This window comes from Pimephales promelas, chromosome 1 (assembly GCF_988280905.1).
Source record: "Pimephales promelas chromosome 1, fPimPro1.hap1.1, whole genome shotgun sequence".
In the NCBI taxonomy this organism is placed as follows: Eukaryota; Metazoa; Chordata; class Actinopteri; order Cypriniformes; family Leuciscidae; genus Pimephales; species Pimephales promelas.
Genome location: NC_142769.1, coordinates 47,187,715 through 47,215,276, shown reverse-complemented (window position 1 = coordinate 47,215,276; position 27,562 = coordinate 47,187,715). Strand labels below are relative to the sequence as shown.

At 38.1% G+C, this 27,562-nt stretch overlaps 2 protein-coding genes across 3 annotated transcripts in view; one reads left to right on the top strand and one right to left on the bottom strand.

The window, feature by feature from the left end:
* LOC120469675 (calpain-5) overlaps positions 1-26,185 on the bottom strand; it is a 56,113-nt gene extending 29,928 nt beyond the window's left edge. The window contains exon 1 of one of the 2 annotated variants that reach the window (XM_039658804.2): positions 26,051-26,185. Coding sequence is in view for 1 of the 2 variants with exons in the window: in XM_089130688.1 (XP_088986814.1) it covers positions 21,184-21,236 (53 nt within the window). In the remaining variant the exon portion in view is untranslated. Of the gene's footprint in view, positions 1-21,183; positions 21,417-26,050 lie in introns of those variants that run through there. The other variant, XM_089130688.1, reaches the window with a different exon arrangement.
* On the top strand, positions 1,471-27,404 carry ntn5 (netrin 5). Its single transcript, XM_039659518.2, has 7 exons — positions 1,471-1,603; positions 11,577-12,916; positions 15,203-15,391; positions 17,379-17,528; positions 20,990-21,043; positions 24,166-24,246; positions 25,557-27,404. The coding sequence occupies exons 2-7, from the start codon at positions 11,590-11,592 to the stop codon at positions 26,216-26,218; spliced, it is 2,463 nt and encodes an 820-aa protein (XP_039515452.2). The 5' UTR covers positions 1,471-1,603; positions 11,577-11,589; the 3' UTR covers positions 26,219-27,404.
* The last annotated feature ends 158 nt before the right edge of the window (positions 27,405-27,562 follow it).

Genomic DNA, 27,562 nt, shown 5'->3' with positions numbered 1-27,562 from the left:
TAATGCATGCATTGAATCAGTGTTGCACTCTCTACTATAATATAGTTTTGAGAAGAAACCGTTCTGCACTTTAGAATAATAACCTGGGGATAATGTGCCTGTACCAAAGCAGTCCTGAACTTTGAGTGACTGTGAAGTGTAACAGGACAAAGCATTTTAGATTTCCAAAAAAATATAAATTCAAATAGTCATTTTAACTTGTGAAACATAGGCTACTGCCATTTTGTGTTCAACCACAAAAAAAATGATTGTAAGGTTTCAACATCTATTTAAATTCGTTTTAATTTCTGCCATCATATATCAAACTATATTTTCTGGCACCTTTGCCCCTCAAATGTTGAATGTTATTCTACGTGATAGTCGATCCAAACATTTATGAAATGTGTATCCATGGAATTAATTATGACGTGTTTCATTTGAAATCAAAACAGAAATGATGCCAAGGATTCTGACTTCCTCTCGTCTCTAGGAAAAACAAAGCTCTCGCGAGCAGCTGTTTCGAAATCAAACACAGTCTGCACTGTTTGCATCATCAAATACATGAAACCTAATTAAGGATGAAATGAGTGGAAATGAGACGAGTTTAGACAACAAAAGATGAAGGAGAAAAAACGTGGTGATAAATGACTGAAGCTGGTTTTAATATTTAAAGAGGCTACAGAGCCTCTAATTGCAATCAAAGGCTAATAGCCTACTTTGCTTTTTTTCTTTGAACAATAAATGAAACGCATAACATGATAACACTGACAAATGAAGTGCCATTGTAATATCCATATGTTTTTTTCTGAGCTGTTTCGCAGTCTAGCCACATGCAGTAGCTCTCGCCTCTTTTTGGTGATATTTGCACTTACTCTGGACCTTCTCCAGCATGCTTTCAATCTCACACGGTGTAATAGATCCAGCAGACACGTTTGTGTTGTAGTTCCCCAGTCAAACTGATCCGTGTGGTGAAAGAATGCCAAAAATATGCGATATGCTCAATTGTACCAGTTCATCCCTCAATTAAGTGTTGTTGTACTTGACAAGCATCCAAAAACATCAAACCTCAAAACTGCATGCTCTGTAGCATGGGTACACACACACCATACACCTGGGAAACAGTCCTCCAGGGAAGTCATCAATCAGTTTTATGGGACTGTTCTGGGAGAGTTTCTTTTGTTTCCCTTTCAATTCAGTTGTTCTTTTTTCACTCTCTCCCCTTGCCTCACTATTTCCACATGTGTCAGCTTTAGATCCTCTCCAGAGAGGGAGCGCCTCGTTCCTGCAGGGGTTACCCAAAGTGGTGTTTCAATTGCGCATTGAACTTTGAATTGACGCCCGCAAGGGTGCAAGTTCAAGATCACGGCGCAGAACCAAAATTGCCTTATAGGTGATATTTACTCAGCTGAAGAGTAGGAAAACCAAGAAAGTGTGCATATATAGCCTAAATGCATGGCGTTCCGCGCGCGTGTGTGTGTGTGTGTGTGTGAACGGTTGACGTCAGGGTGATACGTAACCTTGCTGACTGAACGCGCTGCTCTCCGAGAAGATCTGTCCACTTGTCGTGCTCTTATTGATCAGCCAGGACTCGGATACACCGGTAACGCGCATTGACACGCACATGGTAGGTAAACTCAGTTTTGCTCGTGCATGTGCACCTTTTCAGTCTCCGCTTCTGTAGCTAAATTAAAACTGGCTTGTTCGGGACTGCTGACAAGAGATTTAAATTTAGACTAACACACTGAGCTGTTGATTAGTCTTAAGCGGGGATAGTGCTAAAGTTAATTTTGTTCTTTGGGAAAAAGAAAAAAAATGATAAAGCGATTTTTTCGTTGGATTTTTCTAATCAAAATGTATTTTAGATTGCTTAGGGGCATAACATCAAGCAGGGATTTAGTTTTAGGCTATATCACAGTGTTCAGACATATAATTTATTTTACACGTCATTTTATATTATTTGTATCCATTTTCCCCGTCAAATAGGGCTAATAAAAAAAAAAATTTAAAAAAAAGATTTTGCATGTTGCTTAACTTATTCTTTTTCACAAGGCTTATCCGTATTCCATAGGCTATAGCAAATTGTTGTTGTCCTGTAAAAATAGAATAAATGAATAAAAAGGTAACTATATAGCCTAAATAAACAGTTTTACATAGCCTAAATAAAATGCTCCGGTCTACTTTAATATTTAGCATAACAAAGCAACCATTTGTAAATAAATAAACATTTTATTTCTGTATTAGGCCTATAGCTAGTCTATTGGTAAATATTGTTTATCGGGTCTTCATTCTATAGCCTAAACCTTCCAATAACTTTTTTATTTTAAGCGCTAGGCCTATATCATGACTCAAGGCTTACTTTTAAACCGATGTTAAACACAGGCCTATGAATCTACGAGATTGATTGTGATAGTCAGGACTCAGGAACCTGTAGCTGTCAGTTGCGGATGGGTTGGATGATCTGTGAATTGTACAAAATTGCCGGAAGGCTACGCGTAATTTAAGGATAATGAGCCCATTCGTCTACGCACACACCGCTAATCTTGTCAAACAATCCTGAAACAGTATTTAGGTTAGGCTAAGTCAAGGAATATAGCCTATTCTTTCACATTCTCTTGCATGTTAAGAATAATTTTGTTTTTTATTATAACCGTTGTTTAATTATATAAAAAAATATATAGCCTATATATCAGGCTACAGGGTAGATTGGCTGTTGTATTTTCCAGAATCGCGCGCGCATGTTCAAGTAACAAAACGTTAAATTCTGGCATTTTAAAGACGACAGAGCCCCACAAATAATGGTGTTTTATGTCTTATTAAGGTGCATAATTATCAAATGTAACGATGCAAACTAATTTAGAAATGTTATTAATTATTAAATAGCCGCTAATTTCCATATGGGACACAATCAGTTAGATCTTTGACTGCAACGACGTAAAATAAATAATTAATAATAATAACAACAGCTTAAGGCCATGTAGGTGGCCAGCTGCGAAACCGTTAGCTATATTAGAGTAAAAATGCAATTTCCGTTCCCTGTTCTGCGGGCGCATTTCGTGCCTCGTTATTCTGTGACATATGTCGGGTCAGCTGATAAACACGAATGGTTGTAATTATAGATCCATAAAACAGAATTTTTCATTAAATGATCATTATAGGGTTCGCCTTAGTTCACATCCCCTGTGATTTAAATCTCATTGCGCAATTCAAACACAGATATATACAGTATACTGGGAGGATATCTCAATAGGCCATTTTTTTAATTTTTAATAGGATGATCTGAATTTGAATTCAGCATAACTTGACAGGGTGATGCATCTTCAAAAACACAAGGTTAACCTTTATTTTGAACGTTTAATTAAGGATAAATGGGGTGAAACCCCCTTTGCTAATTGTTCCGCCCTAGGTTCATCATGGTATGTTGTGCTTGGCATAACTGAAGAGTGGAATCACGGACGGCGATTTCTTGTGCATCTGTTTTTCAACATTGAGACGAAACCTGCAGGGAGATTTCATGATTTCACTGCCAGGGCACATAGCGTGGGATAGAGAGAGAGAAAGAGAGTGATCGGTCTCTTTTTTTTCTTCTTTCTCTCCCTGTGCCGCTGTAGCCCTACTGCATGTGTTTTCCCATTCAAACATGAGGTATCCTTGCTCGGACCTATTAAGCATATGTTAAAGTTGACATAAGCGCACTATGAATATTCTTATGTAAACTTCAAAGCACAAAAGGTTACATATGGCTTGGCTGCTTGAAAAAGACTTCACAAAGCACTTCTTTTTCCTCGGGGTGTTTTCCCCCCTGTAACCTGCTTTGGTTTGGTTGTGCATCAGGTTCCCATGAGCTGTGTAGGATTATACTTGTGCTGAGTTTGATATTCACCATGGAAAACCGAAAGCTAATCTTATACTTTGTACATCTTTAATTATAAGAGGGTCATTTGAAAATAACCGGAAGCTAGAGGTGTTACTGACAGCTGCTACATTGCTAAACAGGTGTGTGTGTGGCCTGGTAACTACATTATGGGCACAAAATGTCCCCGCAAAGATAGTAATATCCAAAATCCTGGTCCTTGTGGGGGCATTTTTTTGGTCCGCATGAGGAAAACAACTTATATTGTTTATATGTTTGTAAAAAAGGTAGTTAAGGGGATAGAATATATAGTTTAAACAGTATGTCTATGGAAAGTCCCCATAAAACGTGTGTGGCATGAGAGAAAGCAAGCTTGTCTCTCCCTCTTACAACTCTGTCAGGTATTTGGAAGAGCAAGAGAATGTGCATTGTGTTCTTGTTGTTGCTATTCTTCTGGGAAAAACGAACAGACAGACAGTGATTGATTAATTAACGATGGACAGTAATAAATCACACAACTTTAAATCAGTCCATTTCAAGGACATGGATCCCACGCGTATATAGGCTTATCTCTGGGATCGCTTGTCAGTTGTCAAGGATCCAGTACAACCTTGGCTGGCTGTCGTCCACGAGGAAGAACGTTCAAATGTGTTAAGCAGGCCAAATCTTTCTCATCTGTCCGACATCATACCCAAGGGTTAAGATGAATTTAAGAGCAGTCCTGCGTGTGTGGGAACTGACAGGTATCCAGCTCTCCTAAGAATAGATCAGAGTCCTGCCAAATGTATGCAAAATCAAATTTCGGGGAGAAAAAAAGTAGACTTTCATTCTAAATCATTGGCTTTTATTGCAAATATGGCGATTTTATGTATTTGTTTGAGGCTAAATTACAATTCTTGTTTTTGTCCCAACATTATCAGTCATGTATTCTTCTAGCTAACTTAATTCGAACTTGTAAAGAACACCATAGACGTGTTAAAGTAACTGCCTTAAATTTAAGTGCAATCAACTTGGATGCAAGTCATTTCAACTTAAATTACATTAAACTGAATCTGAAGTTAAAACAATGTAAATGTTGTTTTTATATAATTTTATGTAATATAAAATGGTAAAATCTCACCTCAAGATGCAGAGACAACTAAGTAAGCCATTCGCGTTTTCTTGAAAATTATAAACACTGTTTGGATATGAAAATCACTCCATTTGTTTTGACGACAACAGTGACTCGACCAATGGCGTGAGCAGGGGGTGTGGTTATATGTTTAATCGATGGCTGATTGAAAAGCACTTTCAGTGCATAAGAAATTTCTATGTATAATCCTTTTGGATTGTGAAATTGTTATTTCAATGTAGAAATTTCCTAGCCCTTTTCAATCAGACATCCATTAAACATATAGCCTGACCTTACCCCCAACTCACACCATTGGTCAGTCAGTGTTTTCTCAACATTTTGTCCACTTACATTATTAGGCTAAAGGAAAATGTACTTAATCCGTTCATTTTAGGATTAAGTAAATTTCCTTTAGCCTACAAATTTAAGTGGACAAAATGTTGAGAAAACACTCAAAGTATACGGATAAGTTCATTGTAGCCCTCAAACCGTATAATCCTGTAATTGTGGACAAATGTGGGCACAGAGGACTCAGGTGTGATCCTAATTTTTATTTATTATAAATGTTATATCACTGTCTTCGATAAAGTTTTGGCCATCCATTTTTGGTGTTTTCTTTTATTTTGGGGGTATTTTTGAATTTATTTACTTCAAAAAGTAGCATATTTTCTATGTAAATAATCCTTATTTTTATGTTTATTTTTTTTAAAAGTTTTTTAACTACATTAAAATATCATTCCAATAAGTTCTTAGAGCTAAAACCTAAAGATGAAGTGACTTTGCTGTCACCTGGTGTCTTATTTTGGCCTATTTTATTTTATTTTTCCCATTCATTTCTATGGGTGCCCATTTTTGACCCAAATACAAGATTAAGGAGGGTTTTTTTCACCCACTTAACATTGTAGAATTGAGTAAATAAAATTGTGTGTTCAGGAGGCAAACTTAAGAAAAAGTAGCCAAGTCTTGTACCGCTCAGATCAAGGGAAGTATTTTAAAAAAATAAATCAAAACTATTTTGCCCACATTTGTTCAGAATACGGGTTTAGGGTAACTTAAATTTATTGTGAATGTCATTGTTTATTCTTTCTGCTCAAACGTGGTTAAAAGTCCAGTAAATTCAGAGTAAACAATCATTTTTCAGTCCAATTATTTTTGTGCTTGTGAGCAAATTTTACATTAGCTTGATGAAATATATTCTTGGCGAGCAAATTTGTTACCAATCCCCAAATCTAAGGCTCTCAGTCAACACTTGGGCCTCGTCTTGTTGGCACGAGCACAAACGAAGCTGATCCGATCGTTTCTTTTTGACTTTGTGATAACTTATGAAGAAGCGCCCCCGATCGTTTTCAAAGCGAACAGGAAAGGACACTTAGCAGCTCTCACACTACATACGCTGGGTGTGAATTTATGGTAAATTGTGGAAACTGTATCCAGGGTAATACATACAGTACGTGCTGACGTAGTCTGAAGCCTAGAAACTGCACAAGGTTGAATTTGCCCTCTAGAAAGGAGCTCAATAAACACATTGGTTAAGCTTCAATCCATCAAGCTATGTGTAATGAGCTATGTTTAATTAGAGGTGCCACGAAGTCAGGGACATAACACAAATCATGCTGGGAGTGTATCAAACCCTCCCTTCCTTGAGACCCGACAGCCGTGAATATCTCCACACCCTCATCACTTTCCCAACTTACAGTCTTACGCATCGCCCTCAGATACTTCACCGCCTCTCTGAAACCGGAGATTCAATTAATCAGGCCATCAATTAATGCGGAAGGGGTTTTCACAGTGTTCTCAGTTTTCCCCTGGGGCACGTCTCAACATGTGAGGAATGACCCTGGGAATGTGCCACGGTGGACCGTCCCGCAGCTGGACACTCATTAACCTCGATTCTCCAGAGCAAAAAAAACGTATTATCTCATGTAAGTATTAAAACGTACGGAGGCGTATTGCATTCACTTGAAGAAAAAAAATCTACTCTGTTTTTCTGAATTAACGAGTTAATTTTTCATGAGAAAAAAAATTTTGCTCTGTTTTTCTGAATTAATGAGTTAATTTTTCATGAGAAAAAAAAATTTTGCTCTGTTTTTCTGAATTAACGAGTTAATTTTTCATGAGAAAAATTTTTTTTGCTCTGTTTTTCTGAATTAATGAGTTAATTTTTCATGAGAAAATTTTTTTTTGCTCTGTTTTTCTGAATTAACGAGTTAATTTTTCATGAGAAAAAAATTTTGCTCTGTTTTTCTGAATTAATGAGTTAATTTTTAATGGAATTTTTTTTTGCTCTGTTTTTCTGAATTAATGAGTTAATTTTTCATGAGAAAAATTTTTTTTGCTCTGTTTTTCTGAATTAACGAGTTAATTTTTCATGAGAAATTTTTTTTTGCTCTGTGTTTCTGAATTAATGAGTTAATTTTTAATGGAATTTTTTTTTGCTCTGTTTTTCTGAATTAATGAGTTAATTCAGAAAAACAGCAAAACTAAATTTTCTCATGAAAAATTAACTCATTAATTCAGAAAAACAGAGCAAAATTTTTTTCTCATGAAAAATTTAGTTAATTTTTCATGAGAAAAAATTTTTTTTGCTCTGTTTTTCTGAATTAACGAGTTAATTTTTCATGAGAAACATTTTTTTTGCTCTGTTTTTCTGAATTAAATTTTTGCTCTGTTTTTCTGAATTAATGAGTTAATTTTTAATGGAATTTTTTTTTTGCTCTGTTTTTCTGAATTAATGAGTTAATTCAGAAAAACAGCTAAACTAAATTTTCTCATAAAAAATTAACTCATTAATTCAGAAAAACAGAGCAAAAACTTTTTTTCTCATGAAAAATTAACTCATTAATTCAGAAAAACAGAGCAAAAACTTTTTTTCTCATGAAAAATTAACTCATTAATTCAGAAAAACAGAGCAATTTTTTTCTCATGAAAAATTAACTCATTAATTCAGAAAAACAGAGCTAAAACTTTTTTCTCATGAAAAATTAACTCATTAATTCAGAAAAACAGAGCAAAAACTTTTTTTCTCATGAAAAATTAACTCATTAATTCAGAAAAACAGAGCAAAAACTTTTTTTTCTCATGAAAAATTAACTCATTAATTCAGAAAAACAGAGCAAAAACTTTTTTTCTCATGAAAAATTAACTCATTAATTCAGAAAAACAGAGCAAAAACTTTTTTTCTCATGAAAAATTTACTCATTAATTCAGAAAAACAGACCAAAAATTTTTTTTCTCATGAAAAATTAACTCGTTAATTCAGAAAAACAGAGCAAAAAAAAATTTTCTCATGAAAAATTAACTCATTAATTCAGAAAAACAGAGCAAATTTTTTTTCTCATGAAAAATTAACTCGTTAATTCAGAAAAACAGAGTAGATTTTTTTTCTTCAAGTGAATGCAATACGCCTCCGTAAAAACGCATTGAAACCCCAATGAACGATTGATAAGAAAGTGTGTGGTTTTCCCTCTTAGTGCGCGTTCTTTGACCTTCATGTCCCTCAGGGGGTCCTCATATTTCAGTCTATGAGCTAATTGAGCCAGTGGCTCCTCTCAGTGCTCCCCTCTCCTACCGGGACGTTTATGCATCCCTGCTGACTTCGCTGTCAATGTCAAACGCTTGTTAGGACGTCATCAATCATCAGCACTTAGGAATATTTTCAGAACTTTGAAGGCAGGTGAGAATAGCTGAGGGAACAGTGTTCATAAGACACACACTTCCAACAGTTAACAACGGATCATACGAGGCGCAGACCGAATTTTACAGTGCGTTTCATTGGAAGCGAAGGGTGTTAGCTCTCAAATGCAACCCATCTGCCTGCCTGTTTTTAAAGCCACAAGTTGTCAGGGCTGTACATCACTCTGTCTAAGGATAAGTGAGCGCATTGTTTCTCATGTCTGCAGGCGAGAGTTCTGGTGTAGATTCTCGTCAGATAAATAAACAGACTCCATCATCGGGCCAAGACGACAGAGATTCATTACCGAGGGCCAGGCGGGTACAGGCTTACACGCCGTCTTGCCAAAGGAAGTCGAACACGCATTTTTCACATTCGTTCAATAAATCTGCCACTCTATTTTATCTTCTAATCTTAGCACAGATCTCCTCGTTCCTCTGTCCTTCTCACTTTCTCTGCCATCCTCTCGTAATCTTTCTCTCTGTCCCACACATGGAGCGAGAATGAATTTCTTTAGCCGTCTTGCCTCGAGTTAATTATTTGGGATTTATAGTCGGGGTTCAGGATTACAGACTGGGGTGACGATCAAATGTTGAGTCCTGGAATTGATGGGAACCCTAAAGCGGAGTATTAACACTAGGGTGCATGAAGGGGGTCAAACTGTGATTTATGAAATCTGTTTTCAATAAAAAGCATAATCTATGCATTCCTCTTATATGTTGTATGTGGTTTCGACCGCAGTTTACATCATGTGTCCATAAAGACAAACATGCATTTCCTGAGGAACTTTGATCATGGAGTTTTATTTTGTCAAAATTTATCCAAAATAATAATAATACATTCTTTTTTGCCAATATTTCATTCCTACATTTTGGATTGTGATTGTGTCAATTACATTTTTTCGTGTTTCCTAACAATTTCAATCTATTTAAGGACCAATGTACCAGAGGATTTTGTATGTTATCATTATAATTTTCCATCTTTTATCAAAAACATTTTCCTACATGCACTACTCAGCCATAGTTTCAACACACCTGTTTTAAAGTTTCTCTCTATCTAAGGGTTTGTTATTTCCTTAAAAAATTTCCTTAAAAACTGAAAAAATTTTCCTTCACGTTTTTGAAAAGTTTCGCGTACACTCAACAACGTTTCCCATTCTCATCGGTCTGCGAAAACGACAAACTTCTCAAACGAAAGCGCTGTATTCGCATGTCTGGCCAGTAGATGGCAATATTACAATTTGGCGTCAAATAATGCGTCTCCTACCAGCAGAGCTTATTATATTAAACTTATATTAAACTTTTGCCGCATCCGGTCGTCAAAACTCCGAACACATCTTCCTTTTTTAAGAATGACGTTTTCTTAACTCCAAGCAAGTCATCCAGAGTCGCGGCCAAAGCCGATTCGAAAGACCGCTGTTCGCCAGCAGCATCTTCTTTGTTTTCAAGTAGCAGGGAAATCACATCTCTGCCTTCATTACGTTAAGCCCGCCCACCTACTCTATAACTAACACAGTCTCATCCCAAAAAGTCATATAACTGACGTTTTGGGACGTATTTTGACCATACGTCAATATCCGCCTTTTTAGGGCCCCCTTAAACGTCGGTAGATGGCGATCCCGGGCCGTCATACAACTGACGCTTTACCTTTAACGTCAGTTAGGTGACGGGTTAGGTTTAGGTCTGGGGTAGAGTTAGGATCCCATAACCTCATCTACCGACGTTTAAGGGGGCCCTAAAAAGGCGAATATTGACGTATGGTCAAAAGACGTCCCAAAACGTCAGTTATATGACGTCTTGGGATGAGACCGGGTTGCTATAACATGATGTGATTGGCCTGACCAGAGTTGGGTTTTTCCAGCTCGAAAGCCAACGAAGAGTTGCTAGACCACACTGGCCGCAAAATAATTTTTGCTGCCGTTAGGATGCGTTTAGATTTCTAAGCTACTTAGCGCATGCCAGTGGACTGAACATGTAAAACGCATGATGTCAACGCTTTGACTAATTTTGGTTTAAATGGTATCGTTTTCAAAAACTTGCACTTTGAAAGTCCTTTTCGAAAGTTTGTTTTCTGGCCCTGGTGTGTTGTAACTGGGCAGCCAGAATGCATTAAAAGTTTTTCCAGTTTTAGTTGAAAAAAAAAGGCGTGCAAACAGCCCCTCAAAGACCACGATGTGTAGGTCTGCCCAAACTTTTGAATGACATTGGCTAAAAAGGAAGTGGTGTAAAATCAGTCCACGCTTAAAACTTTTCTTTTTGTGAGATGTGCTGGCCCTGTCTGCAAGAAACATGGCCAAATAATCTGGAAAAAGATGCCAGAAATGAAAAGAAAAACCAAGTTATAGTTTTATTGAATTTCATTTGTGAACAAAGGAACAAATTTTGAAGCGAGTTCATTGTACTGAAAATAAAGATCTGAAAATAAAGAAAAACAGGATCAGGTTGCCTTTTCTTTGTAGAAAACCATTGATTCGGAAGTGGTTTTCAGGTCAAAAAATAATACTTTAGTTGCTTCTACCCTGCTTCTTCCCATCTCCACTGTTATTTCCCCATCTGCATTGGGCAGGTTTAGATTAAAAGAGAGGAAAGCCATAAATATGATAAATGAGAGAGCGGTTGAAGCAGCTGCTCCACATGCTCTATGTCATCTCTTGCAATCTCTCTATATCTTTATACACTCGATTGCCTCTGTTCCTTCTTTACAGGGTTGAAAATGTCAAGACGGATATATATTGAAAAGCGCTAAGTTAAGACGCATTGACACAGGCCAGATAAAGGGAGGCCTCATGCTGACAAAAGTCTCTGATTGGCTGGATTATGTGTGTAAAACGGTCGAATAGAAGCTAGAATGAGTGTCGTAAGCTGGGATGTTTTCAAAAATCCATATCGCTTCACTCAAATGTCATGTAAATCCATCCGTGTCCTGACCCCTTATAAATGTCTTCATCTTTCTTTTTACTGTTACAGGCTTGATGACATCATGACCAGATATCACTCCCCTCCTTTCCAGACACTCCTTTTCCTCTTCACCCTCTTCCCTCTCTCCCATCTTTCTCCTCTACTCTCTCAATCTCCTCTCAGCTGGACCTCTCCTCATGACCCCTGCCACCACCTGGACGGGCGTCCGCGCCACTGCCTGTCTGAGTTCATCAACACGGCCTACGGGATGCCCGTGACGATGGAGGACCTCCAGCAAGGACCCAAGACGAACATCAGCGCTTTAACAGACCTTCATAACCCCCACAATCTAACGTGCTGGATGGCCGACGAAGGCTCGGCTGGTGGGGATTGGACTTTGACGGTTCCCCTGGGAAGACGTTTTGAAGTCACTTACATTAGTCTTCAGTTTTGTCAACAGGTGGAGTCGATGGAGGCCTATTCCATCTCCATCTTGAAGTCGATGGACTTCGGCCGGAGCTGGCGCCCTCTACAGTTTTATTCAAGCGATTGCATGGGCGCTTTCGGCCGTCCCGCGCAGTCTATCGCTCTGACGAAGCACCAGGAGACGGAGCCGCTGTGTTCGGATCCCAGACCGTTGCAGAAGCATCGTGGAAATGTCATGCTGGCCTTCTCGACTTTAGACGGACGCCCTTCCTCGCCGGATTTTGACTATAGCCCAGGGCTCCAAGACTGGGTGACTGCAACCGACATAAAGATAGTGTTTCATCAATCGTCGAACGACAAAATGAAAAAAGGGGAAGAGAAACTTAATGAAGTGGGAGGTGCGTTTAGATGGAGAGCAGGTGGAGATAAAGTTCTGAGGTTTGGCGAGAAAAACGCTGGCGTTAAGACAACCGAAATTTGGGGAAATAGTCGAGAAAAACAGACTTCGACGCAAGGAATTAGGAATAAAAGCATCGTCCAAAGTGGTCACAATGTCACACAAAAGGAAGATAGAGTGGGAAGGGGCCGTAAGAAGGACGGTTTCAAGCCATGCCAGGACGGGACGTGTGATTGGTCCCTAAATATCCCGCAGCAGGGCTCCAAAGGGCGAGAGTTGAGGAGAAGGAGAAACAACGGAGGGAGAGGGAAGTCCCGTTCTAAATCGAGAAAAAAAGTCACGCAGCACCTCGTCCCGTCTTCTCTTTACGCCCCACCGAAAACCCCTTTCGCCCTTTCCGACCTGCAGGTGGGAGGCAGGTGCAAGTGCAATGGCCACGCCTCTCGCTGTCGCCGTGACAACCAGGGGCGTGCCGTGTGTCAATGTGAGCATCACACATCTGGGCCGGACTGTGACGTATGTGAGCCATTTTTTTATGATCGCCCATGGCAACGGGCCACACCCAGCCAACCACACCCGTGCGTCCGTGAGTTTAAGCCTGTGTGTGGTCTGTCTGTGCTGAAATGTCCATTTATAAACATATACGATTTAGAATAATTAACTGGTTCCTATGATGTATGGCATATTATTTTTTACACAATAACATCTGAATTAAGATCATTTAAAATTCACTGAAAAAAAAAACTTTAATTTTTTAAATATCCTTAGATTAATTTACATGATTAGCTATACTTCATCAAATTTTATGACATCCAGCAACTTTTATTTTACTTTGGATGATTAGATTGATGACATTCATCTATATTTTACAATGCTGGTGAGTAAATAGACCTCACTCTGATTTCACTCCAGTCGCAATGCATGCTGGGTAATTAGCAGTGCCACATATTAAGGCTGCAATTCTAAATCGCATACTTCCCTACTATATAGCAGGCTAAAAACAGCATGTGACTAGTGTCGTATCGTACGTCCAAATTCACAGGAGAAATGCGCGATTCTGGTTAAACAGAGAATCACAATTTTTTTGTTAGATAAGTAAACAAAATAACATGTCATTTACTAGAGGTTCTGACAAAATGCTAATTGCTGCAGTCAAATGTTTAAAGTGAATGAAAGTGCAGTCTACTTTAAATGTTCAAACTGAATGAAGTATTTTAAAAAAGTTGAGTGAATGATTCAGTGACTCACTCATTAATGTTTCAACTTGATTCATTTTTTGAACGAATCTCTCGAATGAATGATTCAATGACAAATACATTTTTAAACAGTCACTTCTCATACCAGACAAGTGATTTAATCGATACAATCATTATTATTATGATACATAATAATTATTATTATGATACATATGTAGCTATTTGAAGCACCAAGTCACTTTCAAAAGGTGATTTGCTCTGTTTTGATCGCTACCGTAGACATCAGTGTTTATATTCGGACTATACATTTGATCCCGGTACTTGAGTGATAATATGAATATTTGACAACACAGAAATAACAAAATTTTGTGGTTGAAAAGCTGTTTCATACCAGTACTGTACCATAACTGCAGGGTCTGCGGCAGAGCAAACTCAGATTTGAATGTTTCGGAGTGATTTTCTAGCAAAGCCTCTCCTCCATTGACATCCATTCAAAAAAAACGGTCTGGTCTCTTAACGCAGCGTTAGCAGGTGACAAGTGTTACGATTTATATCGCCTAAGGTTGCAGGCTTGCCTTCAAGTGGCTTTGGTAGTACGTCTGAATTACATTCGTACTTTTTTTAGTACTTGCAGTACTTATTCAAAATAAGTACCTATTGATGCGATTTCGGATGCAGCCTATTATAGGACTTGGTGTGCGAGAATCTTTAATAGGAGTATATTTTGTCTTGCTGCACTGGAAGATTTAAAGGGTTAGTTCACCCAAAAATGAAAATTCTGTCGGTATTTACTCACCCTCATGTTGTTCCAACCCCGTAAGACCTTCGTTCATCTTCGGAACACAAATTAAGATATTTAAGATATTAAGATCGCTCCTGCATACAGTCCATAGGCTTCTTGAGGGACTGGCTCTTGCTGTCCTCGAAAAGTCATTAAAGACATCGTTAAAATAGTCCAAGTGACTACAGGGGCTCAATCTTAAGTTTATCAAACGACGAGAACACTTTTGTGCGCAAAAAAACAACAAAAATAACGACTTTATTTCAACTATTCATTTATTTCTCTCTCTGCGCGAGTCAGGTCACTAGTTTAATAGCGTAAGCTTCTGTTATTGTACGTCACACGCATCACACACACATGACCAGCGTCGGCCAATAGTGAGCCTACGTGTGACGTAGCTCTACGCAATCACACTACGTTAACTGACTTACAGGCCCATGGAGAAGGAAGTGAATAGTTGAAATAAAGTCGTTATTTTTGTTGTTTTTTTGCGCACAAAAGTGTTCTCGTCGTTTGATAAACTTAAGATTGAGCCCCTGTAGTCACTTGGACTATTTTAACGATGTCTTTAATGACTTTTCGGGGACAGCAAGAGCCAGTACCTCAAGAAGCCTATGGACTGTATGCAGGAGCGATCTTAATATCTTAAATATCTTAATTTGTGTTCCGAAGATGAACGAAGGTCTTACGGGGTTGGAACAACATGAGGGTGAGTAAATACTGACAGAATTTTCATTTTTGGGTGAACTAACCCTTTAAGTTAAAAAAATAATAATTTGTAAGCATTAAGAAAAAGGAAAGATACGACGATCTAAATGCATATATTGTTGATTTTACAAGCTATTATTCAATCCTCAACCTGCCCTCATCTTTATTCTGTTTCTTTCCCTTCTAGCATGTGAATGTAATGGTCACTCTAGTAAGTGTAGGTTCAGTATGGCCTTGTATCAGCAGTCTGGTCGAGTCAGTGGAGGCATGTGCTTGAAGTGCCGGCATCACACAACGGGACGCCACTGCCAGTTGTGCCAGAACGGATACATGCGTGACCACACCAAACCTCTCAGCCACCGCAAGGCCTGCCAACGTCAGTAACACAATTGATTTGTCTGAGTGTTTTGTGTGAAAATCATGTTTAAGTTGGTATGTCAGTGAGTGAATCAATCTTAAAGGAGTAGTTCACTTAAAAAAAAACAACTTTTGCTGATAATTTACTCACCCCCATGTCATCCAAGATATCCATGTCTTTCTTTCTTCAGTCGAAAAAGAAATTAAGGTTTTTGATGAAAATATTCCAGGATTTTCTCCATATAATGGACTTCAATGGGAACCAAACGGTTCAAGGTCCAAATGAGAGTTTCATTTGGAAACTCTTGAACGAATCTTTTTGAGTCATTTGGTTGATTCAATGAACGAAATTACTCAAAAAAAGATTTGTTCATTTTGACGAACGAGTTCAAACAGGAGAGTCACGAACGTGCATCACAGAACAGAGCAAGGCGACCATTTGTGCTAATAAAACTTAAACTTTGTTATTTAAAGCCCTTTGAAGCTGCACTGAAACTCTCATTTGGACCTTGAACCGTTTGGTTTTGGTTTAACCCATTGAAGTCCATTATATGGAGAAAATCCTGGAATGTTTTCATCAAAAACCTTAATTGCTTTTTAACTGAAGAAAGAGAGACATGGACATCTTGGATGACATGGGCGTGAGTAAATTATCAGCAAAAGTTTTTTTTAAAAGTGAACTACTCCTTTAAGGTCTGAAAAGGAGTACGAGTCTGAAATTCGCGTCCGAAATTTACACACGTTAAAAAATAAATACGACCTCACGTTATGTCAATCACGCTTGCACACTGCCACCGAAACATTTGTCTCCGTCATTAAAAAAAAAAAAAAACGAATCAAGTTCGATTTGCTGCGTTTGAATGGTGTTTTGAAAATTCAGAGCCACCAAATCACGAATACAAAAAAACGCATTTGAAAATTTCGGACTCAGTGTGCAATTGCCTTTACAGTTCCACAAGTGAAAAAAAAAAACATGTTTTCTTTTGGCTTTGCCATCTGTGGGGTCTGAGGTGTGTGAATTGTGAAAGGCAGCATAGTCTGTGTCTATGTTATGGCTACACTATGAGTGAAGGAATTTGCACTGACACTTGCCCTTTGACTGCTCTCATGTCTATGGCACGCTCACCGTGCTTTTTAGTCAATGTCCCAATATACTCTGCATGCTTGTGCATACATATCATACATCAATGTGTACTTGTAATTTAGTGCGCGACTTTGTAAAATGTATACAAACTCTAAATGATGTCCTGGAAATACCATAAAGCCTCTGCTAACACCTAAATATTTGAATTGAGTGGTAGAATTATCTTTAAAAATTTGGGAACTGAAAGATTTAAAACGTGTTAATGTTAAAACAGACCATAGACCATAAGCATATATAAATGTTTGTAGGACGTTCGGAGCTTTGTTTGGATGAAAAGGGGTTGAGCAGAAGCAGAGAAGCAGATCTTTCCTCTCAATGGTCTCCTAGCCATCACAAATATGTTTTATGGGGAAAACGTTGCTCAGGGGTCAATGAAGACACAAAACACAGATGCCTTGTTCTGTGTAGTATTACTCGTCTTTTCCCTTCATATGTTTAGTCAACACTAATACCGTTAGTTTTACGATTATTCTCTTCCTAACACATTTATTCCTGCTCTGCTCTAGTCGTCTTCTCGCTATATTACACTTTCAGTTCTTTTAAAGGGATAGTTCACCCAAAAATGAAACTTCAAACTCAAAAAAGTTGTCAAAACGTGTATAAATACCTTCTGATGAACACAAATGAAGATATTTTGAAGAATATGGGTAACCAAACAGTTGATGAACCCCATTGACTTCCATAGGGAGGAATAGATACTATGGAGGTCAATGGGTGCCAATGACCCATATTCTTCAAAATTTCTTTTTTTGTGTTTAGCAGAAGACAGAAATGTAAACAGGTTTGGAACAACTTGATGACAGGCATTTTTAGGTGAACTATCTCTTTAAAAATCCTTTCCTTTTCTTCTCGTCTCTCTCAGCATGCCAGTGCCATCCCCTGGGTACAGTGGGCCGTTGGTGTAACCAGTCCACGGGACAGTGTTTGTGTAGAGAAGGAGTCACAGGACAGAGGTGTAACCGATGTGCTCCCGGGTACAAGCAAGGCCACTCCCCCCTCCGCCCATGTATCCGTAAGTATCACACCTTGCACTGCTCATTTCGATTGTAGAATAATAACTAAAGTTGCTGGTCATAACGATTGCGGTGTTTTGTAATGATGTATCTTAAAGGAGTAGTTCACTTTAAAAAAAAAAACTTTTGCTGATAATTTACTGACCCCCATGTCATCCAAGACGTCCACGTCTTTCTTTCTTCAGTCGAAAATAAATTAAGGTTTTTGATGAAAACATTCCAGGATTTTCTCCATATAATGGACTTCAATGGGGTCCAAACGGTTTAAGGTCCAAAAGACAGTTTCAAAGGGCTTTAAACGACACCAGACGATAAATAAGGGTCTTTATATAATCTATAATAATGATTCATTCAACGAACGAAATTACTCGAAAAAAGATTCGTTCATTTTGATGAACGAGTTCGAACAGGAGAGTCACGAACGCGCATCACAGAACAGAGCAAGGCGAGCATTTGTGCTTATAAAACTTAAACTTTTTTATTTATTTTTTAAATGAGCGATCGTTGCGCTTGATAAGACCCTTATCCATCGCCTGGTGTCGTTTAAAGACATTTGAAGCTGCACTGAAACTGTCTTTTAGACATTGAACCGTTTGGTTCCCATTGAAGTCCATTATATGGAGAAAAATCCTGGAATGTTTTCATCAAAAACCTTAATTTATTTTCGACTGAAGAATAATTAATAACTTTTTTACAAAAATTAACCATCACAGCCGAAACAAACATTGTTGCTTAGGCCGTGCCACAGGGGCCTATATGTATTGTAAGCTTGTTATCAATATCCTTCATTGGAATAGACATGCACATAAGCTTAACTGCAGGAATCTGTGAGGGGACTGACAAGAACATTAGCGTATTAAATTAATAAAAGACCAATTACAGGAATACTGACTTCTAAACCTCAAAGAAATGCCACAATCAAGACTTCAGAGCAGAAATAAGTGAGAAAACACTTCACATGTGCCGGTCACAGTATAGGAGTATTTCCTTGCCATTAATGCTTGGATAACACACCTATGCTTACATCTCTTAATCAAGTCTAGTGCGGTGGCTGTGAATATTTTAACCTACCAAGGTCCGTTGCCATGATTTTTGAGATGACTGATCGTGAGAGGAAAAAATGACATTTTAGTCGCATAACATAGTGTAGCCCTCAATTGGGTCATGGGGTCTATACGACCCCAATCGTCTTTTACTTAAAATTCAATACAATTTATTTATAATGCACATTTAAAAACAACCTTGGCTGGCCAAAGTGCTTGCATTAAAAAAAGGAAAAATGGAGTAAAAAAAAAGTTACAGAGAATTAAAAACACAAAGAGTCATGATAAAAAGTAGCATGGTTTCCACAAACCTATTACCACACATCTGTTTACCATGTAGCATTTTTACATTTACCAAATTGGCACATTAGAATGATTTCTAAAGGATCATGTGACACTGCATACAGGCAGGGTGGCCAGGTTTCAGTCGGTTTCAGTAGACAAAAAGTTAAGTAGTAAAAATGATCTAGGAGGACCTTAACGCAGTGTGTGCCATCCATCCCTCAAAAGCCCCGTTTCATCCATATTAAATTCAATATGGCATCATGATTTTTTTTAGTTGTTGCTATTTTTCACCCGACTGCTCTTGACCCAATTAACCTGCTTAACTTATTTAAACTCCAAAGTCGGTATCATTGTCACTCTGCAAACTACTGTTTGTTTATGCAGGATTTAGTGGAAGCCGCTCTCTGAAACTCTAACACCTTCCCCTCATTCCTGTGAATAACTAGTTCCATACAAAGTCCTGAAATTTCTCAGGTTGTGTCGCTTGGCTTTCTTCAACATTGCAATCATCTTTCAGGATGTCTGGGTAACGTTATCCTTTACTCTTAGTCTTAGTAAGTGATAATCCAATGTGTATTGCTGCATTTTTATTTCTCGGAGTTCACGTAACGGTGCGAGCTAACATGGTCTTTGCTAACAACACCTGTCGCGCTGCACAACCAAACCCGTTTCCCTCCCAGCATGACAGACGCATAATTCTTCACGGGTTACGGCTCAGTGATAGAAGAGCTTGTTTGTTGTTCTACATGGAAGGTCTCAACATGGATATTTATAACGTGAGCTCCCGTCTTTCAAGCACCAAAGGCGAGCCGCGGCTAAAAACATAACCAGCACCGACGGACCCGGAGCAGGAAACGCAGCCGTCGTTTATCACACGGAAAGTGACCCAGACATTAGATATTATTAGCACTTGAGGATTTGTGGGGGTTTTATTTTGGATAACAGTGACCAGGAAGTCTCACGTTAAACTCTATCTATTTAGTACATTCTGTGTAGCCCTTAATCCTGTAATTGTGGGCAAATGTGGGCACAGAGGACTCAGGTGTGATCCTAATTTTTATTTATTATAAATTTATATCATATTTATATCATATCATATTTTTTTATTTTGGGGGTATTTTTGAATTTATTTACTTCAAAAAGTACCATATTTTCTATGTAAATTATGCTTATTTTTATGTTTCATTTTTTTAAACTATATTAAAATATCATTCCAATAAGTTCTTACAGCTAAAACCTAAAGATGAAGTGACTTTGCTGTCACCTGGTGTCTTATTTTGGCTTATTTTATTTTATTTTTCCCATTCATTTCTATGGGTGCCCATTTTTGACCCAAATACAAGATTAAGGAGGTTTTTTTTACACACACTTAACAGTGTAGAATTGAGTCAAAAAAAAAGTGTGTGTGTTCAGGAGGCAAACTTAGGAAAAGTAGCCAAGTCTTGTACCGCTCAGATCAAATAATAAATCAAAACTATTAGTCCAGAATATGGTTTTAGGTTAAAGCAAATGGATTTGTTCAGGTCTGCTTTCGCAACACAATGCCAGCTCGTACCCCCATTGAAGCGACTAAAACGCTCAAATAAGTGAAGCATCTGAAGCATCACGCGTTTGACGCTTGATATGAGTTATTGCTGAGGGAGTTTGGGGGGTTGGAGGAGGAGGATAAGGTGTCAGTGCCCCAGTTGTGTCAGAGATATGGGCAGAAGTACAGAACTCATGGGTAATATATGGTTGACCCAGCGCTCCAGACCTATCACGGGCCGTATGTATGCGTGTGTGGCAGAGGGCGTCCAGATAGGTGGCCCTATTGACCTTTAAGACCACACACATGCACAAAATTGTCTGGGCTCACTCACTGTGACAAACGTACGCTTGTTTTTTAACACAAGCATTCCACGCGCACTAAAAGACAACAGGGCGAACTGCAGTCACAGCACACACGTCCCCTTTCTCCCTCACACTCTCACAAATGGCAAGTATGCCCTAATGAGCCACCGTAGGGATTAGAGCCGGTCACCCACAGCGGAGGTGTGAAAAAGAGGAAGGACAAAATGAAAGACACACAAATAAACTTGTCACTGCTTGCTGTAATTTAATGAGAGCCTCTTCCCCGTCTGTTGTTCGTTCAGGTATTCAGGAGGTTGCGCCGCCCACCCCAGTTTACCAGCCTCAGTACAGCATTGGTAAGACATTGTTTTTCATTTTACCTGCACCTATATAGGCCTGCATGCAATACATTTTTTTACTTTAAAAGGAATACTCCACTTTTTTTGGAAATAGGCTCATTTTACAACTCCCCCAGAGTTAAACTGTTGACTTTTACCTTTTTTGAATCCATTCAGCCGATCTCCGGTTCTGGCAGTACCACTTTAGCATAGCTTAGCATACATCATTGAAGTGCACAAGACCATTAGCATTTTTACCAAAAAAATTACCAAAGTGTTTCGATATTTTTCCTATTTAAAACTTGACTCTTCTATAGTTACTTCGTGCACTAAGACAGACGGAAAATGTAAAGTTGCGATTTTCTAGGCTGATATGGCTGGGAACTATACTCTCATTCCTGCGTAATAATCAGGAAACTTCACTGTCGTACCATGAGTGCAGCAGGCGCGATGACGACACAAACTTAGACATGGTCACGTTGGAACCCGGGCACTATTTTCAGGCGCTGCGTCATGACCATCATATTATAATGTTGAATCGCTATAATTAATGGCTTAAAGTGATATAAAAAATCTATTTAATAGAAACATTAGTATCATTATTGATATCAGTGATGGCTTTCATTCATAAAAACATTGCCATTAAACCATGGTTGGTATGATCTTTATATTGTTTCTACATTATTTGGAGATTGTGTGATTTAAAAATTCGTACAATATAAAATATATAAAAAACTAAAAATGTAAAGTGCGATTAATCACGATTACAGAAAAATGCGCAATTAATTTGTTTTGTTTTTTTGTTTTTAAATATATTGAGTGTTCATATACGTATGTGCAAACACACAATCATTTTATTTTGAGCTTTCTGGTCAGACGCACTTAATTTATCACAACTGTGAACTGTCATTTTTTAAAGTTTTTTTTTTTTTTAAATTTAAAGTACTTTATTTTCATGATGCATACAATATTGCCAAACAATAACAAATGACAAGGTGCATCAAGTTTACTGCATTATAATAGAGCATATTAATTGTGATTTACTGCCCCCTAGTGGATTAGCATTGTGCTGAAGCAATTCTGTTCACGTTCATGTGCACAAGCTGCATGTAGTTTAGCACTGCTATTCATTCCTTTAGTGTCAGCTACTGTAGCTATCTGGCTCCATTAAAAATTGTAATCATGAGATGCATTAGATCACTCAGAAAAGCAATAGTGTACAGGATGTCTCCTTAACAAGATGCACAATTGGAATCATTCAAGTCCCTATGAGATAAGTAATGCACCAAATTTGAAATATTACAAGTGATAATATAGGTTAAACAGTATATAGAGGTAATACAGTATATAGATCATATATATAGTATACCAATAATGATCATAATCATAATATAAACCCAATAATATAGAATATTTACGCCGCCTGTGTATGAATGAGTGTGTGATTAGGTGAATGTGAAGCAAAATGTTTGTAAAGCGCTCTGGTGGCCATTGGGTCTGTGAAAGCGCCATATAAATGCAGTCCATTTAATAATTAATGGCTTTCCTATTTTATTTTAAATACAAATAAATCTGAATGTATAGAAATAAGTCTAATAGCATCATCTCTTATTCTAAGTGTTAATGCATGTTTTCTATACACAAAGGAAGATCAGAATCACCCCCTTTTTTTTTAATTCAGTGGCGGAAACAAGCCTACATTAAAAAATACCAGGAACTGGCTCTACCGGTCACAATTTTCTGAAACCGCAAAAAGATCTCCTGCTGTTCAAACAAGGGTCTGTCATATGACTCTCAAGTCGACTGAGTGAAGTATTTTCCAGTGCCATTACTGTATATCTGGAAATCTGGCCCGCTGACCAGCAGACAGTAAAACCCCCTCTTTCTGAATAAAACGTGTTTTACCATTGACAGCAACAGAATATTGTAAGGTCTGCCATGATTATGGTAATATATACCTGCCGCAGCTGCTGCTAATATCTAAGAAAGTGCAGTGCTGATTGATTTCACACACATTACTATGATCTACACTGAGTAGACAGGCCAACTCGAGCTCTCAGGAGACTCCAGAGCGGCCTTTTACTCCTGGACCGCTGAGCTATATTAAATTCTTGAATAGAGATATAGAGCAGCATTTCACGTTCCCTTCTTGGAGAGATTGATACTGGTGGTCTAGTTTTGTCCAAAATGTGCCAGTTTTAAAATCATAAGTGAGATTTCACCTTTTCATTGTATGTTTTATGGTCTATTATTGCTTTCACTAATAAAAAAAAAAAACATAGTTTAACCCTCTGGGGTTGTTCGGCCCAAATGGACCCGAAGAATTTAAATTAAAAAAAAATTTAAAATCACAGCTTCCTCGGAATAGTCCGGTGACTTTGGTGACTTTGGTAATTTGGTGACTTTGTTGGTATTTGGTATTTGAACACCCCAAAAAAATGGGGACAGGATGTGAATAGTCTAAGTGGTTGTAAAAGAAATAGTCACACTTGGGGTGTTCGGTCGAAATGGACCCGCATGGAAAATGAATGGGAAATTGGCAAAAATGTGAAAATACTGAGTTTTTTGTGCGTACAATCTACAAATCAGCCACGATCTTGAAAAAAAGCACACAACAGTGAAGGGGTAAATCTATAAAACACCAAGAGTGCAAAACAGACACATCCAGAAACACACACACAAACACACCAAAAATTCAGATTATACATGTGTTTTGCATTTTTAAAATGCTCAGTTTGTCCACCAGATGGCATCCATCTCATTTCAAAAATTGCTTTTATGAGGCCTAGGCTTGACTCTAAAATGAAATACAACTTTAATAAAAATAAAATAAAATATATTTTTTTAAATATTTTTTCTATTATGTTCAATGGGTGTAAATTGTCATAATTATTGCATTAATACTAATTATAATTTTTTTTTATTTTTGAAATTTTCTCAAAACACCAAAAAAGAAAAGAAAAAATATTATAAAAAATGAGTACAAAAAAAAAAAATCATGATTTTTTTTTTTTTTTTTAAATATGAATCCCGCCCTTTGGGTCCATTTGGACCCGAACATGGACGATGACTCTGAAACGAACAACCCCAGAGGGTTAAATAAAAGTGTGTAATTAACTCTCTCTCTTCTCTCACTGCAGGCGAGGAGTGTCTTTCTTACTGTCCACCTTCCCAAGCAAGAGTCAAAATGAATTTAGAGACATACTGTCTCAAGGATTATGGTATGTCCTTAGGGAAGTTTGTTTAAACCTCAGAATACATTAAAGAAATAGTCACTTGATTATATAGTCACTAATATAGCAAACATGCTGAGAGATGTGTAAATCACAACTGAGACGTTTATTCACAACTGAGACGTTTATTTCTATATAAAAAAGTGAAAATGTATAGATTTAGATTTCTTTTGAAAATGACTGAAACGTGAGAAGCTTAAAATCTGAATTCCTATTTTGTGTCTCGTATGCATTAGTGACCGTTCTCACAGAACATGGTTTTCCACTGCACTACTTTAGTTTTTTTACTTAAAGGGATAGTTCACTTTGAAATTAATTTTTGGTTTTTACCTCAAGGGCATCCAAAGCAGGTGTCTTTGTTTCCACTGTAGTTTAAATTTTTATTTTTAGGTCAAAGCGTTCTTGTGTGTCAGTCATATAATGAAAGTCTATGGTCACCACCTCAAAGAGCATGCACAGAGAAGTCCAAATTAAACATGATTTAATGACTCGTAAATGTAAGTACACATTGATGGCCTGAGACACGAAACGAGCGGTTTGTGTGAGAAAACGAACAGTATTTATATTGTTTTTACCTACTGTAATCACAGTCACGTCCAAGTACTCTGAGGCCACGGGCGCTTCGGTCTGTGCAAGCGCCGGAAAGCGCTGGAAGTAAATATAGTTGTGAAAAAAAAAAAAAATCAACGTCGTCTTCCATTGCAATTTCCTGTATATCTAAATTTGTTTAGATCTTCACAGTGAAAGGTAACACTTCCAAAATCTCTGTGTAAACAATGAGTGACGTACACGTGCGAGAGATCACTTCTGGGGCTTTCAGATCACTTGGACGTGGCTGTGGTTACAAGAGGTAAAAACGATATAAATACTGTTCGTTTTCTCACACAAACCGCTCATTTCGTGTCTTAGGCCATCAGTGTGTACTTACATTTACGAGTCATTAAATCATGTTTAATTTGGACTTCTCTGTGCATGCTCTTTGAGGTGGTGACCATAGACCTCCATTATATGACTGACAGACACGATCTAGGATGCCCTTATGGTAAGCTAATACATACCAAAAATTAATTTCAAAGTGAACTATCCCTTTAATCGTGTGCTAGATGAATGTGTGACGGTATTTTGAAGTGTCTTTTGCATGACACGCCTTTCTAAAAACATGTCAATTTTTTAAAAAAGTGCAATTTTGTGGTACAATGTGCAACGAGGGCCCATTCACACAGTTCCTGTAGTCTATTAAAGTCTTTAGTCAAGTTTAGTCATCCTTGTCCCTGTTTTCTGTCATATTTTTGTTGCAGTGCTGAAGGTGCAGGTAAAAGGTAAGGAACGCTCTGGTCCATGGTGGCAGTTTTCCATATTGGTGCAGTCTGTTTTTCGCATGGGCTCTTCGCACGTAAAGCGAGGCGTTCAGGCCCTCTGGGTTCCCGATCGGGATCTGAGCTGCGGCTGCCCTGCGCTTCAGATGGGCCGAAGCTTTCTCCTGATCGGTTCGGAGGAAAGTGGCCGGAGCTGGGTCCCCGAAGAGAGGCGACTAGTCGCAGACCGCACCACGATGGCTTTGCAGTGGAGGGAACACTGGAGCCCGAAATTAAGAGGCTTCCGCGGGCAGGACACCCGAGGAAAGTGCCCACAGGCAAACACCACTGCGCAGAAACACTCTCACCCAAACTCATACGAGGAATACACACCCCCACATCTCGACAAACATACACACACTGCGCAAAAACATCACTTAACCACACAATCCGGAGAATCAGACCTCAGACACGCACGAAAACACACCGTAACACACCTCGAAGAGGACCATAAGGAGGAAACCGTCACGCCGCCCTTCCTTCAGGAAACACAGCATGTGTTGCAGGACACCCAGGATCCTCTCTCAGGTGATTTAAGGACAAGTCAGGACAGCAAACACGGGCGGTACCATCCGACAGCGTGTCCGACGTGGTCACCTGGCTGAAACAGGGAGACATTATGAGCTGGAATATACAAAAAGAAGTTAAGAAATGCCTGGAGTGGGCTTTGGCTCAGACAAATGCATAGTGAGGGATATTTCGGTTGTCTGTTTCTTATACAGCGCCACTCAAACCAATGAATATTCGCACGCTTTTGCTGCGAGCATCTCTGTATTTTTGTATTTTGTCCTACATATTCATTATATTACAGAGCTGTTTGTAAAACATGCAGGTGTTTTTCATGCTCTTCTTCATGTCACATGCTCTGCACCTTCAGTCAGGAAAAGACGAGTCTGATCCAACTATTAAAAGACGGAAAATCGCCGCGTTTTACTCACTTGAGTTGTTTCTTAAATGTCGCTAAAATGTCGGACAGTCATACATGTCAGACTGTAAGAGATACATTGTTTTCAGATCAGCAGCTGACAAATATTACCCAATCTGGTCTCGGTCATTGACGCACGTTAAGTGTGGCTAAAGAGAGTAAAATGTAAAATATGTCAGTGCGGATTATGTGTCCACAGTAAATAAAGTAGGTTTTTTTTGGTACCACTTTGTTCCATACGATGTACTTATAACAGTATTTACAATAACTTAGGCATAAACCCTGAACCTACCCCAAAACCTAACCTTAACCAATGTTGTTACCTTATTTACCCAGTATTTTCTCACGTAAGGACACGTACTGTAAAATAAAGTGCAACCGCTTTTATTTTTCTCTCAATGAATGAATTCAGGCTGTGTACTTAATATGGTGCCTTTTTAAATGGATTGTTCACCCAAAAAATTAAATCCTAGAATTTACTCTCCCTAAAATTGTTCCCAACCTGAATGAGAATGAAGAAATTTTGAAGAAAGTCGGTAACCAAACAAGATAATGGGCCCCATTGACTTCCATAGTATTTTCCACCCACGATGACAATGAAAGTCAATGGGTTTCCAACAAATGTTTGGTTATCCATATTCTTCAAAATATCATCTTTTGTGTTCAGCAGTAGAGAAAGAAACTCATACAGGTTTGGAAACAATTTGAAGCAGAGTAAAATATGGGTGACCTATCCCTTTAAGTCTTATTACTTGTGAATATTTTAAACTACCATACAATATGTAAATGTTAAAAAATATTTATGCATCAAATGTGACTTTTCTGTTTAACTTAACGCTCTACCTCATAATAAATATTGTTAACAAGACCGGTCATGTTTATTCCATTTCCATTGAAATAAATTCAAGAAACAGAAGGGACAAAATCAGTGTTTAAAAAAAAAAAATTAACGTTACTAAGGAAAAAAAAAACCCACATACACACGTTCATGTGACACACAAAACGGAAAGGGGAAAGACAAATG

Excerpts from the sequence above, each read along its gene's own strand:
- ntn5 (XM_039659518.2), top strand. The coding sequence starts at position 11,590 with ATGACCAGATATCACTCCCCTCCTTTCCAGACACTCCTTTTCCTCTTC. Across the intron at positions 12,917-15,202 it reads CCAACCACACCCGTGCGTCC|CATGTGAATGTAATGGTCAC; the intron begins GTGAGTTTAAGC and ends TTTCCCTTCTAG. Across the intron at positions 21,044-24,165 it reads CCAGCCTCAGTACAGCATTG|GCGAGGAGTGTCTTTCTTAC; the intron begins GTAAGACATTGT and ends CTCTCACTGCAG.